The sequence below is a fragment of the Ochotona curzoniae genome, unplaced genomic scaffold (genome assembly GCF_017591425.1).
Source record: "Ochotona curzoniae isolate NIBS_2020 unplaced genomic scaffold, NIBS_Ocur_1.0 scaffold_4953, whole genome shotgun sequence".
Taxonomy (NCBI): domain Eukaryota; kingdom Metazoa; phylum Chordata; class Mammalia; order Lagomorpha; family Ochotonidae; genus Ochotona; species Ochotona curzoniae.
This window is the reverse complement of record NW_024467127.1, coordinates 3,867,593-3,886,250: the sequence shown is the minus strand read 5'-3', so window position 1 is coordinate 3,886,250 and position 18,658 is coordinate 3,867,593. Positions and strand designations below refer to the sequence as shown.

The following is an 18,658-nucleotide window of genomic DNA, read 5'->3' as shown; positions in this document are numbered from 1 at the left end:
AGATTTTCACACTCAGGGATTTTCAGTAGTCATCACTGCATGGAACAATGCATTTGCTAGGGAAGAGGCATGAGGCAGAGATCCTGATGCTCTAAGGAGAGTGGTGAGACAGCTGTGGAAAAGAGGTGTGGGAAGATATCACAGGTGAAGCAATAAAGCCTTGAGTAACCCTTGGGATCCAGCATACTGCACTATTCAGGACTGGCTGTGAGTGATCCCAGTTGGTTGCAACTTAAGGTCAGATTGTCAAATGCGAACTTCAAGTAAATCATGAGCAATATTTAGTGTATATTTACTGAGTTTATCTCTGAAGTTTACCCTGGAAACAAGTGGCAGAAATTTCCTATGGGCAAGTTTAGTTTTCAATCTGAACTGAAGGAAAGAGGAAAGGGATATCATGATTTTTTGTCCTTGCTGAGGATCTGACGGGACAGTGGACCGGGGAAATTTTCCTGCAGACATTTTATCTGTAACTCCTTTTGCCTCCTACTTGATATTTTCTATTTTGTTTTTATGAATAGAAGATACATATAGGACAATATAGAGCAACAGAGATATTTCTTCCCACTTCCACCTACTTTTGCCTCCCTAGGATATTATGAAAAGAGCATTTTTTACAATAAATGAGTATTATCTGTTGGGGGTTGTGATGTCATGCATCTGACAACTTGATAACTTGCTATGGTCATGGAGAATCACACGAACCTGTCATGCAACCCTTCATTACATGGAATCATGTCTGCATCATGTATATTTCAGCATATTTGAGAAACTTGTAAACACTCTGCTTTGAACTTTCTAGTACATTCATTCATCAGCTGAGAACAACTGCCCTTCAGTATTGAATAGCATGTCTACCAATATTATCCCTGAGATCAGAATGAGAGAAGGAATCTTTTAAATTTTTTTCATTTAAAGAATATGAAAGCTGCCCTGATCTGGTAGAAAGGAGAAATGTTGAGACATAAGAAGTAAATGTGTGCATGTGACCACAAAAGTGAGCAGTTTTTATAAGACATTATTAACCAGCGAGAGGACAGAATGATAAATAAACAAAATTCAACCCAAACATCAGTGTTTGTTGACTGTTTCATTTAAATATCACTTGGGAAACTGAAGTTAATAGTTTGCTAACTCTATTCAAGGTTTGGACAGAGGCATTCATCTTTTGTTTTATGCACAGCAAGTTTTCAATGCACAGTGGCAATCATGTGCCACAGGTCATTACCAGTATTTCTTTCCTAGTTTAAATCTCTAGGGCACCAGAAGGTTTCTGGAGGGAGTTTGCTCAGGGGAGAGGAATGCATAGGAAAAGAGGCACTAGAACGCTGGTTATTGTCCTGGACTTGAGGTTCCATGAGTTTAGCAAAGTCAGACCAACAGCCTCTTTCTTACAGAAAAGCTGCCAGGAACACTTCATACACATTGTATATTGTGGGACTTAAACAATACATCTATGTTGGTGCTGCAAATCCACGCATGGCTCTCTTCCTAATGTGTAGTTTCTGTGAGTTGAGGAACTCCCACTCCACGAACAAAGGACAAAGGAAAGCCTTTCCAGAAATAGCAGCATGTGCATTCTAAGAACAAAGCTGAATGAAATAGTCAGAATTTCGCTAGAATGAAAGCAATGGCACAGACTGGACATCACTGCCAGATACCTAGATAAAGCGATGGAGCTGCAGTGAAGAGCAAGCAACGTAGGGGATGTGCCTAGAGATGGCTGAAGATGATCTTCATAATGCAGTCCTGGAAAGATCTCCCTGGATGGTCGGGTTCTCAGCTGCCCAGTGGATGGTAGCTCTGCAGCTATCCTGTAGTCTTCCTGCCAAATGTTTTGCCAGCTGTCACCCCTGCCCAGTACAGTCCCTCAATTCACACCTGAACTAGAGCACAGTCAGGACCATCCATGCTCCGGGGGGTGGGGAGGCGGGGAGAAAAGATACAGGGTATGAGTGTGTGTGTGTCCCATTTAATATTAATCCTGCACAGTTAATTCCTGAGCAGATTTCATTTGTTTGCTTGTTTCTCAACCTTGAAGAAAAATATCTGTCAAGAACTGTATAGAATTTCCCCAGGTGAAAGCTTGCAAGAAAGGCCACATTTCGCATGACAGAATGAAAGGGATATTTTGTGTATATTGTAGGATAATTAATGAGACTTTTCTAATCTCCACTTACAGAAAATTCCAGAGAGGAATCTGCTCTGTTTGCCCTGCCTGTGTTTTTTTCAGGTATTTAAGGATGGGAATGTTTAAAAATCTTTCACAAATAGATCTCACCAATAGCTCTTTGTTCTGTTTCTCTGTAGGTGGACCAGCAACCCCAGCACAGCTTTAGTTTCTCTTTGGAAGCCAGCCTCAGGACTGCCAGGTCCTTGACCCTGGGCAAAGTCACAGGTCAGTTGCTTCAGTCCACACCTTTACAGTGGGCTTTGTTAACATACATAAACAAACAGAACAGGTGTTGATGTGGTGATTCAAATCTGGAGCCTTAAACTCCATCAAAGATGTGCTGTTAAAATTGCTGGTATCGGAAATGCTGAGATGTGTGTGTGTGTGGCAAGGATGTGGCCTGTGATATTCAATGTTTTATAGTGCTTCAGATGTTGACAGAGGTACAATCATAAAGTAATTAAGTAAAATCATCAGGTGTTTTTTTTAAATTTTAATTTAGATGATGCTTACGTAGTTGATCAGGATGGGAATGATCCAGAGTCAGGGAAAAGTGTGATCATTGCTTCCAAGTTTTCTGTTTCACTGCTCACTTTCATTACCATGTACACACCATTTGTTTTTCTTTTCTCCTTCTATCTTGAATGTTTCTTGTTTTTACCAGAAAATTTCATTAATCCTTTATATGCAAATAAAATGCTCCTTATTTCACTTTGATTCTTGGAAGATCATTTTGGTAGACATATGACTCAGTATTGAAGGACGGGTGTTCTCAGAAATTGAGAAATCATGCGGTGCTGTGATGGGGCGCGTTGACACCGACGCCTATGAGGCAGTTGCACACAGCCCTCTCTCCCCAGCTCTGCATTCAGTGATGTGGTGAGGACAGCTTGCAGTTGTCCAGATAGAGATATCACACCTTGGAAACCTGAAATACTGCTGATCAGTGCTGCTCACCCCTGCTGCTGAGGGGCAGGTTTTTAAATTTTTTCCCATTGCATCGTTGGCTGGTGTCTTTTGGCTTCTGCGGTTGTGATGGAATCATCTGCTGTCAGTCTACCCAACTTTGGAAGTGCTCTGACAACCCTCATGCCTTCCAGTGCCAAGCTACTTTGAAGGTCATCCTCTCTCTCTCTCTCTCTCCCTGTGGCACATGGCTTTCTGTGTTATGTTTGGCTCTAGCTTTCTGATGTGTAAGGCTTTTCAAAGACCTTTCTGGATATTTGCTTTCTTACCGACTCTATTCATTAATTGCCACATATCTATGTATCTGGTCCACAAACATTATTCATATAAATCTATTCATTTTCAAAAATTCTTTACTTAACAAGTATTGCTTATCCCTTTTTTCTCTCTTCATTTCATTTAAATGGGAATTAGATGAATCTTCATTTTTCTAATCCTAACCTTAAATCACTTGTCCTGTTTTGAAATATCTACTTATTTGTATGAAACAGTGACAGTGAGTAATCTTCCACCTGCTGGTTCACCTCCCGAAAGGCTGCAATAGCTGGGAGTTCCAAATCCAGGAACCCTATCCTAATCTCCCACAGGGATGGAAGGAGACCAGGACACAGGAGACCAGGACATAGGCCACCTCTACTCCCATCTAGGTGCATTTTCTAGCAGCTATATCAGAAACATGAAAGCTGGGACTTGAACACACCCTCTGATTGGGATGTCTGCAGCGCAAGCGGGAACTTAACCTCAAGCACTGTAATGACAGCCTCCTCTCTCTTCAATGAACTATTTTTGACTGTGCCATGAAAATCACATTCTGGACAGCTAAACTGGTTTAGTATACTGATTCATAGTCTCACCACTCATGCCAATTCCAATTTAATCAATTTCAGTTAATCATTTTTCACTTGTTTTATTTAAAAAGTAACATTCTTTTATTTTTATTATTCCTATTTTGCACTTTGAAATTTTGCAAGGATAAGGTTTCCTCCCTTCTCCCCATCACTCCTTCTCTCCTCCCCATCATCCCCTATGTTTTATAATAAAAACACCTGTATTCTTCACCTGTATTCTTGAGTCCAACATTCTGTGCTTTACGTGGGTCATGACACTGTTGCTAAAAGTAATGGTAAGCAGCCTAGTATTCTGTTTTCCAGACATATTTAGAAGTTTCATCTGGGGCCTACATCTATTCCAGAGTAGAGTTGTATTCTGTTGATTTTCTTTGATTCCTGATACACTACTCTCCATTACATCCTTTGTGAAATTACAAACGTGTATTTATTATGTTTATTTACCTTTATGTATTTTTGTTTGGGAATTTGGACAGAGGATGTCTTAGAGCAAAAGTATGATATTTGACTTTTGGGGATTGACTCATTTCACTGAGCATAATGGTCTCCAGTTGGGACCATTGGTTGCAAACAATAACATTTTTCTTTAATAGCAGAGTAGTATTCCATGGATTAGATGTGCCACAGCTGCTTCATCCCGTGCTCCTTCAGTAGGAATCCAGGTTGTTTCCATGTAGTTTGATGGTTGATTATGCTGCAGTACATACAGGGGTGCAGGTTGCTTTCTCATATGATATATATCAGCTCTTTTGGATATATTTCCAGGATTGGGACTGCTGGCCATATGGTAGGTGAATTTTCAGTCGTCTGAGTATTTTCCATATCAATTCCCACAGTGGCTGCACCACTCTGCAATTACAGTGGGTTAGGGTACCTTTCCCCTAACATCCTCAGTAGCAGGTGGTGTTGGCAGTATTCTGTATTTAGTCCATTCTCACTGGAGTTAAGTGGAACATCAGTGAGCAATTTTTTTCCCTGTATCTGTTAATCATTTGGGTTCCTTCCTTAAAAATGTCTACTCATCTCCATCCATTTCTTAACTGGATTGATTGACTTGTTATTGTGTTTCTGGAACTTTTTTTTCATATCCTGGATATTAGCCCTCTGTTTGTCATGTAGTGTGCAAAGTTATTCTGCCACTCTGTTAGTAACTCTCTCTCTTTCTCTCTTTGTCTTTTGTTGAAGAGGCTGTGTAGTTTGACGTAGTCTTATTTGTTTATTTGAATGTTGACCACCTGCGCTTTTGATGACTTTTTTAAGAAGACATTGCCTGCACCTACATACATACATCTTTTAGAGTATTTCTTATGTTTCTTCTAATAGTTTGATGGTTTCTGCATGTAGATCTTTTGTCTATTGAGATTTGATCTTTGTGAGGGTTTTATTTTTTTACCTCTATAGACTACTATCCAGTTGTCCAAACCATATTTTTTAAGAGATCAAGCTTTTTCTCTGGGTTGTTTTCTGTTCTCTTATTGAAGATTAGTTGACTGTCTACTTAGGGGCTCTCTTCTGGTGTTTTGATTTGTGTCACTTTTTGTTTGTTTTGTTTTGTTTTTAGATTTATTTTATTTATTTATTTTTGTTGTTGTTGGAAAGGCCGATATATAGGGAAAAGGAGATAATGAGAAAGATTTTCCATCTGGTGGTTCACTCCCGAAGTGGTCGCACTGGCCAGAGCTGAGCCTATCTGAAGCCAGGAAGCAGAAGTTTCCTTTGGATCTCACACGTGAGTGCATGGTCCCATGGCATTGAGTCATCCTCCACTGTTTCCCAGGCCGCAGGCAGGGAGCTGAATGAGACATGGCATGAAATGAACTTGCACACGTATGAGATCCCAGAGGATGCAAGCTGAGGATTTAGCCTCTTGGCTATTGTACTAGGACCATCTCCTGGTGTTTCTTTTCTGTTCCATTGATCTTCTCTGTTTCTGTACCTGTGTGAGGCTGTTTGGTTACTGCTGCCTGGTAATATGTCTTAAGGTTTGCAACTGTGATTGCTCTGGCTAGATTGTTGTTCTTCAAGATAATTTTGGCTGTTTGTGGTCTCTTGCATTTACATATAAATTTTTTTTTTTTGTAGCTCAGTGAAGAATGTTCTTGGGATTTTGTTTGGGATTGCGATGAATCTCGTTATTACTTTTGGTAATTGGACATTTTGATGTTGTTGACTCCACTTTTCCAGAAACATAATGTATATCTCCAGTTTTTAAAGTCTTTTATTTCTTTTTCTAATGTTTTCTAATTTTTATTGCAGAGGTAATCCACAGCTTTTGTTAGGTGAAGTTCAACGTATTTAAGTGTTTTCTGTGTTATTTTGAAAGGAATTGAACTGATGAGCTTTTTAGTTTTCTTTTCTTGCCTAACAGCTAATGGCAATGTCTTTGGATTATGAATCTAAGCCACTCATTTTCAGGGTTACCATTGATAGGCTGTGTTTTGTTCCTGTCATGTTTACTCTGGGTTTTCTTTGCTTAACTTCGGTATCTTTTGTGGGCTTTAAGAGGAGATTTTCCCTTTAAAGGGAAACTAACTTTCTTTTTTTTTTCTGTTTCCACCGCATTTTTGAGTGACATTTCTAGGGCGTGCCTTAGTGTTTGTGAAACATTCCGGTTTCTTTCCCTGCACCATCTTCCTCTTGGGCTGCTGGCTGAAACTTCAGGTGTTCTCAGTGATTTTCCCTTGTGTTCACAGCTCCTGGTGCTCTCCCGTGATCTCCAGACACCTTTGCTCACTTTATGTGGTGATTTTCCTTTTCCAGGTCTGTTCCACACCTGATTTTCCCTTGCTGTTCTCTCTGTATTCTCAGCTGCACCTTGCTACCCTGATCAGCCGTCTTGTTCCCTAAATAACTTATTCTTTCATAAACATACTTATTAAAGTAGTCTTTCCTTTACCTAGTTTCTTATATAAATGTCAGAGAGGGTCCCAAAGCCTTTATCCCACTCCTGGTTTGAGCACTGCCCAGGATTAGGGAGATGGGAGCTGCCCAAAATAACTGGATTCTCTATGCTGCTGGTCTTGCTGGAATCTCCTGGCCATGAGGTCTAAAGGCTGCCAGAATCTATTTTCATTGGAACCTACTATTTTTTTTTCTGTGAGACAAGTGCAATGCATTGAGCTGGGAGTGAATTATCTCCTGGTTCAATACCTGCACAGTTCATTCTTGTTCTTAACAGCCCCACAACCTTTACCTCAATATACAAAATGGCAGCTGGTGTGGCAGTGGTTGATACTGGGCCTGTTGGCTGTTAGGTCTGGAGGCCACCAGAATCTATTTTGTGTGGAACCTCTAGGATGCTAAGTTCATTTTCTTTGCCCTGTGGGACCAGCACAACGTGTTGAGCCAGACATGGATTTTCTCTCAGCTTAGCTCATGTGGAGCTCACTGTTGTTCCTTCAACATACATCTTCCTCCCCAGCAACCTTGCCAGATACTCATACAGCCTTTTCCTCAGTACACAGAATGGCACATTATGTGGCACTGGTGGGGATCTCAGTCTGCTGGTCTTTAAGTCTTGGAGCCACACATACCTATCTTGGCTGGAACCTATAGCATGCCCAGTCAATATTCTTTTCCTGTGTGGGACCAGTGCCATGCTTCCATCCAGAAATTGGCTAGATCCTGGCTTAGCACATGTTCAGGTTGCTGTTGTCCCTCCAACTCCACAGCCTTTTCCTCAGCACACAACGTGGCACTGGTGGGGATCTGAGCTGTGAAATACACCCTATTCTTGCACACACCAGCTTGGGCTTTGCCACTCTGCTTGGGCTTTGCCACTCTGCTTCTGCTCATGCTTGAATGATGCAAATCAGCAGGATGACCAGTTCTATGCGTGGGTTCAACTCCTGAGCTCGCACTAAACTCCTCTTTCCACTTAGAGCTCTCATCAACTGGAAAAAGTGAGAGTGGGCAAGGTTTAGATGTGGGAACCAGGAAAGCCATCCAAGTTGTCCGTGTCAATGACAAGAATCAATTGGGTGGGCGTCACTGCTGCCACTCAGAAAGTGCATTAGCAGGAAGCTGGAGTTAGGATGCAAATGCATAATGTGGGAGGCAAGAATCATAATTACAAAGATAAATGCCTGCTCTCTGCCTTTTTTAGTTTCCAAGGAATAACGGGACTTCTTCCGGAAAGCACATTCTGTTTTATTCTGTTGAAATTTCCCACAACAAAGTCTTATCCATTCACATGATATGGGCCTAAAAATAAAGCAGTTGTAAGACTTTCGTAATGGGGAGAGTATAACATGTTTTTGTTTGGGCTAAGTATGGAATGAAAATTGGTTTGGGATTCTAACTACAGCGATGTCTAAAGTGACCTAGCCAAATTACTTATTGCACTGGGCTTTAGTTCTCTTAATGGAAAGACAATTTGTGTTTTTCAATTATGTGTTAGTATTTGGATTAGATCCTAATGCTGGTGATGTGATTGCTATGAGGGCTGAAAGTTAATGGCAACAGTTTAATAACGATAATGGTAAAAATTGTACAGCACACCAGATCATCTAATTCAGCTCTTTCCCTGTTCAGATTGACATTGGGCTTGCTTGTCTTCCAGAGATAAAAGGGTTTCCTAGAGTAGAGATAATGGCTGCCCACTCCTTGCCTGTTGCAGCTTCAATTTTACTTGTCCTTTCTGCTCTGAATGGATGGATGAGACAATTAGTATGGCCATGACTGTCACTGATAGAGAGAGAGATGCGAAATATTATGTTTGTGAAGGAACTTTTTAAGTGTTAAGCTCAAACCAACCAGATATTACTCAAGCTTATATTTTTGGGAGGAAAGTCGCATGTGATGGATTATAGCTATCGGACATTCAGTGGCCCAACCAAGCCTAAAATCATAGAATGTATTCTTATAACTGGGAATGCAGGCCCTATCTCTGTCTTTAATAAAGCATGATGTAATCATAAAGGCCCTAAGACAGAACCTTAGGGTTATATCCTCCTGGCATATTGGAGTTCCAGAATTTATGCTAAAGCAATATTTGCAGGCATGTATCATAAATATCACAGTGAGGAATCTAGTTGGTTTTATGCTACATAAGAATGTGTGCAATGTCATTACTCCAACTGTCATGAGGTCTTGGGTGTGTCTCCATGCTCCCTATGTGAACAACGCTTTCTCACAATGGTCATTACATTGAGGTAGAAAAGTGATTAGGTTCTGGGTGCAAAAGGCACCTTCTGTCCCGTCACTGCTAATGGCACCTCTTTGTGCCTCATTGTCCTCCTCTGTGAGGTGGCAGCTGTATCATCTGTTCTATTGGGTTAGTATGAAGATAAGAAATGGTGAATATAGAGTTCTGAGACCTTATGCCGCTGGAAAACAGCAGCTGTTGTTAATAAGCTCATGCACCCACACTCCCTATTGATTTTCCTAAGCTGATATCTCTCTTCCTTGACAATGGTGCTGTTATCAATGTGTTTGCCCATTGCCTGGGGAATCTGGGGTAGTGCTATCATTTCAGGGCTGACAAGGTAATGAAATGAAGAGGATCTGAACTGAGAGTAATGAACTCCCTGCATCAGCCTCTGAGGGCCTGTCACACCCCTGGTGAGAAGGAAAGCACCAGCAGGTGGATGGGCACAGATTAGAATGCAAGATGCTTTCCCGTGAGAAAAAGGAGCACAAGGGGGCAAGAAAGATCAGGGAGGATTGTATGACTTTGGAATTACTGACTTATTTATTTCGGTATAGGACAGCTCCATTCATTGATTGGTTCATTCTCCAGATCCCCAATGTTGTTGAGGTGGATTGAAGCCAGACCAAAGAACATAATCAGCATGGACTAAATGGATGGTAGGAATGCAAAGACTTGAGCCAACACTGTCTCCTAGTGCATACCTTCAGAAGAAGGTGGAGAAAGGAATCAGAGCTGAGGACAAAACATGCTTTAAATCTTAAGCCAGACTCCAGTCTATGGATCTCTACTTTTGTAAGAGGTCGTTGATAATGATGTTATACACTAAAGCACGTCTAAATAGCATGGAGTTCATTTTGCCACTTAAACCTGAAAATATTTCAAGACTCCAAATATTTGGTCTGATTTAGAGAAAATGAGCCAAACTAGAAAATTTCAAGGCACAATTATTGACTTATTTTTTCCAATAGAAATCAGTTGCCTGATTGAAAATTTCTGGTTTGGCTCATTTTCTCTAAATCAGATCAAATATTTGGTTATGTGCCTCACCTGTCCAATTTGTCTCTTTGCCATTTCCAAAACTCTTGCCTAATGTATACCCTTTGCATGTGACATATTTCTCATAAAAGATTTTTTGAGATTGGCATCCTGGTGCAGTGGGTTAAGTCACCAGCTCCAATGCCAGCATCTTATATTTGAGCACCAAATAGAATTCTGGCTGCTCAGTTTCTGATACAGTTTATTTCTAGCAAACCTGGGAAAGCAGCTGATGATGATCCAAATGTACAAGTGCCTTGTCACCCACATGGGGCTCTGACACCAGGCTCTGGATTGGCTCAGATCCAAGCATTGCAGTTTTGGGAAAGTGAGTCATTGGATTAAATTTCTCTCCCTTTTTCTGAGTTTTCTTATTATTATTGTTCTTCAATTCAAGTAAATAAACTAAGTCTTGGCAACATTGGAGATATATTTTGCATATATATGTGCGTGTATATATATATATATATATATCTCAGATAGATGGATAAATAGGTATTATGCCTATATATTATTTGTAAATAATTAATCCAATGTACACTTTTTAAAGAATTATTTATTCTTATTAGAAAGGCATATTTATAGAGAGAAGAAAACACAGAAAGCTCTTCCATCTGCTGATTCACTCCCCAAAATTGTCACAATGTTTGCAGTTGAGCCAATCTGAAGCTAGGACCCTGCAGCTTCAATCAGATCTTCTATGTGCGTGCAAGTTCCCAAGGCTTTGGGCCACCCTCCACTTCTTTCCCAGGTCATAAACAGAATGGGAAGTAGAGCTGAGAAATAAACCAGCACCCATCCATATAGGATCCACTTGCAAGGTTAGGATTTAACCATTGAATCATCATGCCAAGCCCACTGTATACTTGATCAAATGTTACACAGAAAACAATGTCATATATGAAAATTCTAAAGATGTACAGCCTGTGAATCCTTCCTTTAAAGCCTTAAAACATCTATTTGTGAGGATAAGGCAACATAGGAAGTTTTTGCTTTATAGGCAAATTGCACGTTCTTGGTCTGGCCATTGCCCATGTTTAATGATGAAGGGCATATACTGCAATGGATAGTTACGCACCTGTAATCTGGTTCTTTACATACACTCAGGTCTCCAGGCCTGCTCAACTAGGTCAGGAAGAAGCAGACACAGTTGCAAAGCAAGGGTTTCAGTTTGTAGCCCTCAGTGGTGATTTTCACAGATTCATGTGCCCTTTCTCACCCCACCTTGCATTTCTGCATAGCTCCCTGCCTATGCTTCTTCTCTGAATATATAGATGCTTCCCTGGAGAATCAGTGACTTCTTCGTTATTCACGTTTGTATCACTCCCACGTCGAAAGCACAGGACTATATACTCTTTGTGAGCGCCATATGCATTGTACAATTCAACCCTTCTGATGATACAGGCTGTTTTCAGTGATCAAGGAAAACACCTGTGTTCATATTCAGAGTCCATACTCAGTGAACCATTCTGCTCTATTTAAAGTGAGCAATTTCCAGGGATGGAGGAAGATAAGTTATAAAACCTTGGCCAGTTGAGATGGTAGGTCACACTCAACCACTCCCCATCTAGGTGTTGTGAGCTGCTCACTGGATCTAGATTCAGGGCTTTGAATGTCAGGTGAGCAATTAAACTCATATCTGCCGTGAAGACACCAGCTAACAGGGACCCTGTATTTGTCCTTTGGGATGACCCAAACTTCATTCGAAGTGAAGAAGCTGAGAATGGACTCCTTGGCACCTGGCAAGAACTTAATGGTTCCCTGCCAGAGTGCAGAGCCCAATAGGTAGGTGTCCTGACAAGACAGGAGACGAGAGGGTAGGCTGTTTCTAACTATAAAAATCCAGTGGAGTACCTGAAGACCCAAAGTCCTGTGCCAACAGTACTTACAGAACAACCGATCTTTAGGGCAGAGTGTTGTATTCCAAAGGCATTATAAGGCTAGAGACTAGAGAAATGTGGAGGAGAACCAAGCCATCTGTGACCAGATGCTATAACTTCCTGATCCTTAGTGGATGCCAAACCCTTCTTTAGGAAAGGTGGCAACTGAATTTTAGCTAATGAAAAGCAGCAGTGTCGGGCCCAGCGCGGTGGCGCAAGTGGTTAAAGGTCCTCGCCTTGCACGCCCGGGAGCCCATATGGGCGCCGGTTCTAATCCCGGCAGCCCTGCTTCCCTTCCAGCTCCCTGCCTGTGGCCTGGGAAAGCAGTCGAGGACGGCCCAAAGCTTTGGGAACCTGCACCTGCGTGGGAGACCCGGAAGAGGCTCCTGGCTTCGGATCGGCATAGTATTGACCCGTTGCGCTCACTTGGGGAGTGAATCATCGGACGGAAGATCTTCCTCTCTGTCTCTCCTCTCTGTACATCCGCCTTTCCAATAAAAAATAATAAAAATAAATATTTAAGAAAAGCAGCAGTGTCTGTCCATTGCAGAGTATAATGCAAGCATGGAAGTCCCGTCAGCAGCTCTGGATGTGATGTCAGGAAGAGCCTACTTGTCACCCATGCCAGCCAGGCTTCACATGCTTACATATGGTGTGGGAAGTCAGAAAGATGGTCATGCCTGTCAGGATAGAGAATCTCCAATGATGTGGATTAAGTTTTTGTACACTGAGTCATAAGGAAAACTCCTAGAGGTTAGCATAGGGTATCAAAGTCAAATTACGCTTCCTCAACACTATGTACATAGTTTTGATCTCTATGTGCATGCTCATGTAGGGGATTATGTGTGCATATACACACCAGTATAGGTAGACATGTCTCATGCTACACACTGTAAGAACATAAATGTGTGTAGAAATCTTCATGCACATCTTTATTAGTGTGAATACACTCATGTTTTTATATGTGTGCAAGGATATGGGTATCTAAGCTAGTGCATATTTGTGTGTGAGTTCATGTGCGTGGACATGCATACATGCATCTGCTTCTCCCTGTGTTTTATTTACCCCCATAGAGAAGCTGGTTTTCCTATTTCCTTAACATAGTCACATATTCATTTTTATTCCATATGAAAGAGACAGTAACAGACAGACTAGCAGACTTCAATCTTCCATCTGCTGATTCACTCCCCAAATGCCTGTGACAACCAGTCCTGGGTCATGCTGAAGGCGATAGACTTGAACTCTGTCTGGTTTACCCACATGGACAGCAGGATCCAAATATTTGAGCCATCACCTGCTGCCTCTGAGGGTGAGCATGGACAGGTATCTTGGGAGCAGAAGAGCCAAGACTCAAAACAGGCACTCTGATTCATGGTGTGTTCCCTTCACCTTGCTTCTTCATAGATTTTGCAAACTCCTGCCCCTGTGTTATCTGTCTTGAGCCCTTCATTCCTGCTGAAGGCATTCCTCGTAATCCTGGAAACCCAGGACCATCTGTTTCTGTTTCAGAATGGTGTGACCAAATGATCTGGTTTCCCAGAAAAACACAATGACAGACTAAGTAATTTTTCATGTTTTTTTTTAAATTAATTGATGTGAAATTCAGTCATGTAAAATTAACCACTCTTAGTGATATTGGATAGTTTAAAAATTGTTATTTCTGGGTATCTCAAAACTGCTTAATCATGCAAAAAAGAAAAACAAACAAACAAAAAAGACCAAAAAAAAAGTCCAAAACAAAAACCAATCTGCCCATTAAGAACTTATCTTCCATTCCACCTTCTCAGGTGCTAGCTATCAGTGTTTGTGCTTCTATTGGTTCAGGATATTTCACAAAAATGGAAACACACAATGGAGAACATCTTGAATCACTTGCTTATGATGCTTTTGAGATTCCTAACTTCGTAGCTTGTATCTCTACTTCATGTCTTATCATGGATGAATAATATTTTGCTGTCCAGTATGATGCATATATATCAGGCTTTCTTTCATTCCATGTATTTACTAGTGAATATTTGAGTTTTCTCCATATTTTAGCTAGAGTGATAAGAACTGCAAAGAGTATATATGTTTATTTTAAATTCTCTTGGACATGTATTTGGTGGACTGTGGTCTTTGAAAGTCTTTACCATTTGAAAGTTAACTGTGTGAAATGATTCCAGAAAACACTGCATTTTAAGTTGAATTCTCTGTGCTCCTAACCTCCTGATTTCAATTCCAATCGTGTTCAATGGCGTCTATAGCTATAGTCATTTCTTTGTATGGCCCTGAGCATTCACAGCGATTGCCACACTTTACCTTATTGAACCTCAAATATCACATAATCAAATGGTCACTGGATAATTTCCAAGGTCATTCTTTAACTTATAGCTCAGGGAGGTCCTATGAGCAGTCAGCATGGCAGCCAGTGGCAGGGTCGAAAGGCCTCCAAGTTCACAGGGCTGCTGTGTGAGAGTGGGCAGCTGCTTCTGATCCGTGGCAGCCAGTCGGTTCTCTCTGAAATGTCATAGACTGCCAAGGGACCCTTGAAGTTTATTCTGGTTTGGAACATTGTGTGATTAGGTGATAGATGGAAGTTCAATGAAATTTAAAATATTCTAATGAGAAAGTTACTCCAAGGTCTTATTTCATTTGTTGTTGTTGTGGGAACAAAATAACAAATGGGGAAAGTGAAAGCTAGTTTTGCTGCGTCACATTGATTAATTTTTGAACAACAAGCAAAGCACTTCCAATATCTAATGTAAAGTAAATTGAGCTTGATGATATTCCTAGCTAAAATGGCATCTATTTAAGGATCACTTTAAATAGGAATGTGGAGCTGATATGCTTTAGTTTTCAGCTTGTGAGAATCCAGACTGTGTCCTGTCCCCTGCCTCTCTGATTAGTGTGATTCTTCACCCGTGGTGTGGACTTTTGTACTTGTTCCTGTGCAGAGTCCAGCCACACAAGCCAGGTTTCCCATGGAAGGCTGCCTTCGTTCATTCATGGTGCACTGCACACACATGAGCCTGCTTGCGTCTGTCAGTGCCCTGCCTACACATGAGCGTGCTTGCGTCTGTCAGTGCCCTGCACACACATGAGCCTGCTTGCGTCTGTCAGTGCCCTGCACACACATGAGTGTGCTTGCGTCTGTCAGTGCCCTGCACAAACATGAGTGTGCTTGCGTCTGTCAGTGCCCTGCCTACACATGAGCCTGCTTGCGTCTGTTAGTGCCCTGCACACACATGAGTGTGCTTGCGTCTGTCAGTGCCCTGCCTACACATGAGTGTGCTTGCGTCTGTTAGTGCCCTGCACACACATGAGTGTGCTTGCGTCTATCAGTGCCCTGCACACACATGAGCGTGCTTGCGTCTGTCAGTGCCCTGCCTTCTCATTTGAAATGCGTCATTACTGCTTTCTGTGGTCATCATGATTATTCCTCATACTATGTCATTTTATTTGAAATCATTGCAAGAAGGTATATTGCAGTAGGCACCACTACTCCAGAATAAGAAATGCATTCCCAATGTAACTGCCAAGTGTATCTTGACAGTAGGATGGTGGAATTTCTAACTTTCTCTATAACTACAATGTCAGGATACATGAAAATGCAGAATGATGGACCTGTGACAGTTGTTGAAGGACTGTACTATTGTTATAGGGGAAAACACTGGAGGGAAAGGAAATGGTGAAGGTGGAAGGGAGGCTCTCTGAACCCAAGGAACTGTGTATGAAATATTTAAAAAAGGGAATCAAGGAAATTATTACTGTGTAAAACAAATATAAGAAACATAACTTTTAAAATAACTAATAATGATTTCAAATTTTGGTCTCCCCCCCCCCAAATAATGTAATTTCTTAGAAAATGGTATTGAGAACATGACTGTGTAGTACTAATAAAATTTCTGAAATAGAAAAAAAGAAATATAAGAAGTCACAGATTTAAAAAAAAAAAAGAACTTCTTTTTTTTTTTCTATTTATTTGGTATTTTCAAGAAGCAGAGAGACAGAGGAAATAGTCCCCATCTGCTTGGTTCACTTTCCAAATGTCCTAAGGCTGGTTTGGGTCTGTCTGAAACCCGGAGCTGGAAATTAATTCCAGATCTCCTACCTGGGTGAAGAGGAGATACTCACTTGAAAGCTCACCACCAGCACCGCCTCCCTTCCCACAGGGTCTTCATTAACAGGCAGCTTGTGTCAGGAGCAGAACCAAATGTGATGCTTACGTATTCGCTGACTTTTCCTTTAAAGATATATCTATTTTTACTGAAAACACAGATTTACAGAGAGAGGAGCAAAGAAACAAAGATCTTCCACTTGCTGGCTCACTCCCCACATGGCTGCAATGGCTCTAACTGAGCCCATCTGAAGCCAGGGATTTTTACCAGGTCTCCAATGTGGATGCAGAATCCCAAGGCTTTGGGCCATTCTCTATTCTCTTCCCAAGCCACAAGCAGAGCGGTGAACTGGCCAGAACAGGAATGTATGCCCATGGGGAATCCTGATTTGCACGGGAAGTATCAGCCAACTGAGCCGTTGTTTAATGGCTTCACTGGCTTTTTAATCTCTAGTTTAAATCCCAGTCCTTGAATCATTTCAAGCAGGAAGGGGACAAAATTCTTAAATACAGCAATTTCTTGTTTCTTCCTATGGATCTTTTCTAAGCTGTTATTGTTATTTTTTTTTTTATTACAGTGTGGAGGGTGTTTTTAGGCATTTACTCAAATGTTCCTTTATCACATAGTTGGTATTTATTGACTAAATTAAATGTTGCTATGCCTTTTCTGTGTTACTACCAATGTCAAGAATTACTGTAATAAAAATGGTAGCTAGTACTTTGCATTTCTATTATTGCTCTTTCATGTAATTCTTATGCATTTACACTTTTCAACCTTTTATTAAAGAATTTCAGTTATTTAAGTCAAGACAGTGTTTTTTTAAAATTATATTTTTGACAATCTTTACATAGTTAATTAGGGTAAAAAGGTTCAAGGGCTATAGGAAAGTGGGTAAGACTATTATTTCCATATTGTTTTCTTCATGTTTTTTTTTAAGATTTATTTTATTTTTATTGGAAAGACAGATATACAGAGAGGAGAGACAGAGAGGAAGATCTTCCGTCCGATGATTCACTCCCCAGGTGACCACAACGGCTGGAGCTGAGTCAATCCAAAGCCAGGAGCCTCTTCTGGGTCTCCCATACGAGGGTGCAGGGTCCCAAAGCTTTGGGCCGTCCTTGACTGCTTTCCTAGGCCACAGGCAGGGAGCTGGATGGGAAGCGGGGCTGCCGGATTAGAATCAGTGCCCATGCGGGATCCTGGGCATGTAAGGCGAGGGCCTTAACCACTTGCGCCATTACACTGGGCCCTGTTTCCTTCATGTTTAAAGTGGGATGTTAAGGGAGAAGACCCACCCAACTTCCCTCCCTCAGGTCCCGGATGTGGGGCATGCTCTGAGGAAGCCAAGACAGTGTTAACTTCACTGTTATTGCTTCTGTTTCCAGGATGTCAGGAATAAATATTTTAAGATAGTCATTTATTATTACATTTATGAAAGTGATTTGATTTTAATCAGCTATCATTTATTGCACCCATGTAATTGCTCCACTTTATCTTTTAGTGTTAGAACTTGAGTAATGGATATGATGAGCACAGAATTAAGCTTAATAAGCACTTTAGATTCTGTATTGTCACCCTGATTCAGTTGAAGTTTTACCACCTGAATTACTCCACCAGAACCTCGTGGTGCTCCACTCTATGAATTTGCCATCATCACACTTTGAAACTGACTACTTTGAAACTTGCAACTGCTGATATGTTGTTCAGTGTTGTTTCCCCACACAGAAGCATGCTCTGCAGTTCTGTATGATAACTGATAAGTGCCAGCTTTTGTCTGCTGCGAATAACCCTTAACTGATTTCATTGTGAGATGGTATGCAAACATTCCAAATCCTTCTCTATCAGTTGGGATGTCAAACAAATTTATCTTTTGTGGGATCCCAGGGATTTGCTGGTGATATGAAACTCTCATTGTCATGGTGCTAGTTGACTTGATAATATATTATGTACACTTTCTTCCCATGCTTAACACCTCTAAACTCTCCCTACTGGTGCTCTACTTCTTAAGTAAACCACTTGCACTCAAATGCAAACCTTGTGAGTGCTTCTGATGGCATCTAAATTGTATCAGTCACCTATTCATTCATTACCTTGATGATTTGGTATGCAAAGCCACATTTGGTGTGCTCTATGCCACAGAGTCTTATAAAGAATATGCAATAAGTGTTACTGACATGACTGGATCCAGTGTCACTTGTAGCTGGAGATGTCACGAGGTTCTTAGTTCTAGACTACAAGGTGCATTACTGGGACTTGCCTTGGGTGTCCTGTTTCTTTCCATACAAAGAACAATGAGCTATTAGAAAACAGCATATACCATACATATTGCTCTGTATTTGTCAGGTGTCAGACAACAAATTCAATATATTTCCTTCTTTATCATATCTAAGAATCACAGTAAATATACGAGATAGAATCTGGAGTATCCATTGTTGTTTTATTTTTAATATGTACTTATTCGTATTTGAAATACACATTTACAAAGAGAAGTAGAGACATAGAGAAAG

The 18,658-nt window shown here is 41.0% G+C and overlaps 1 protein-coding gene across 1 annotated transcript in view; it reads left to right on the top strand.

Moving 5' to 3' along the window:
- LOC121150356 (contactin-associated protein-like 5) overlaps positions 1-18,658 on the top strand; it is a 298,680-nt gene that overhangs the window by 266,811 nt on the left and 13,211 nt on the right. Inside the window, exon 21 of the mRNA XM_040971200.1 lies at positions 2,311-2,398. Within this exon, the coding sequence (XP_040827134.1) occupies positions 2,311-2,398 (88 nt within the window). The remainder of the gene's footprint in view (positions 1-2,310; positions 2,399-18,658) is intronic.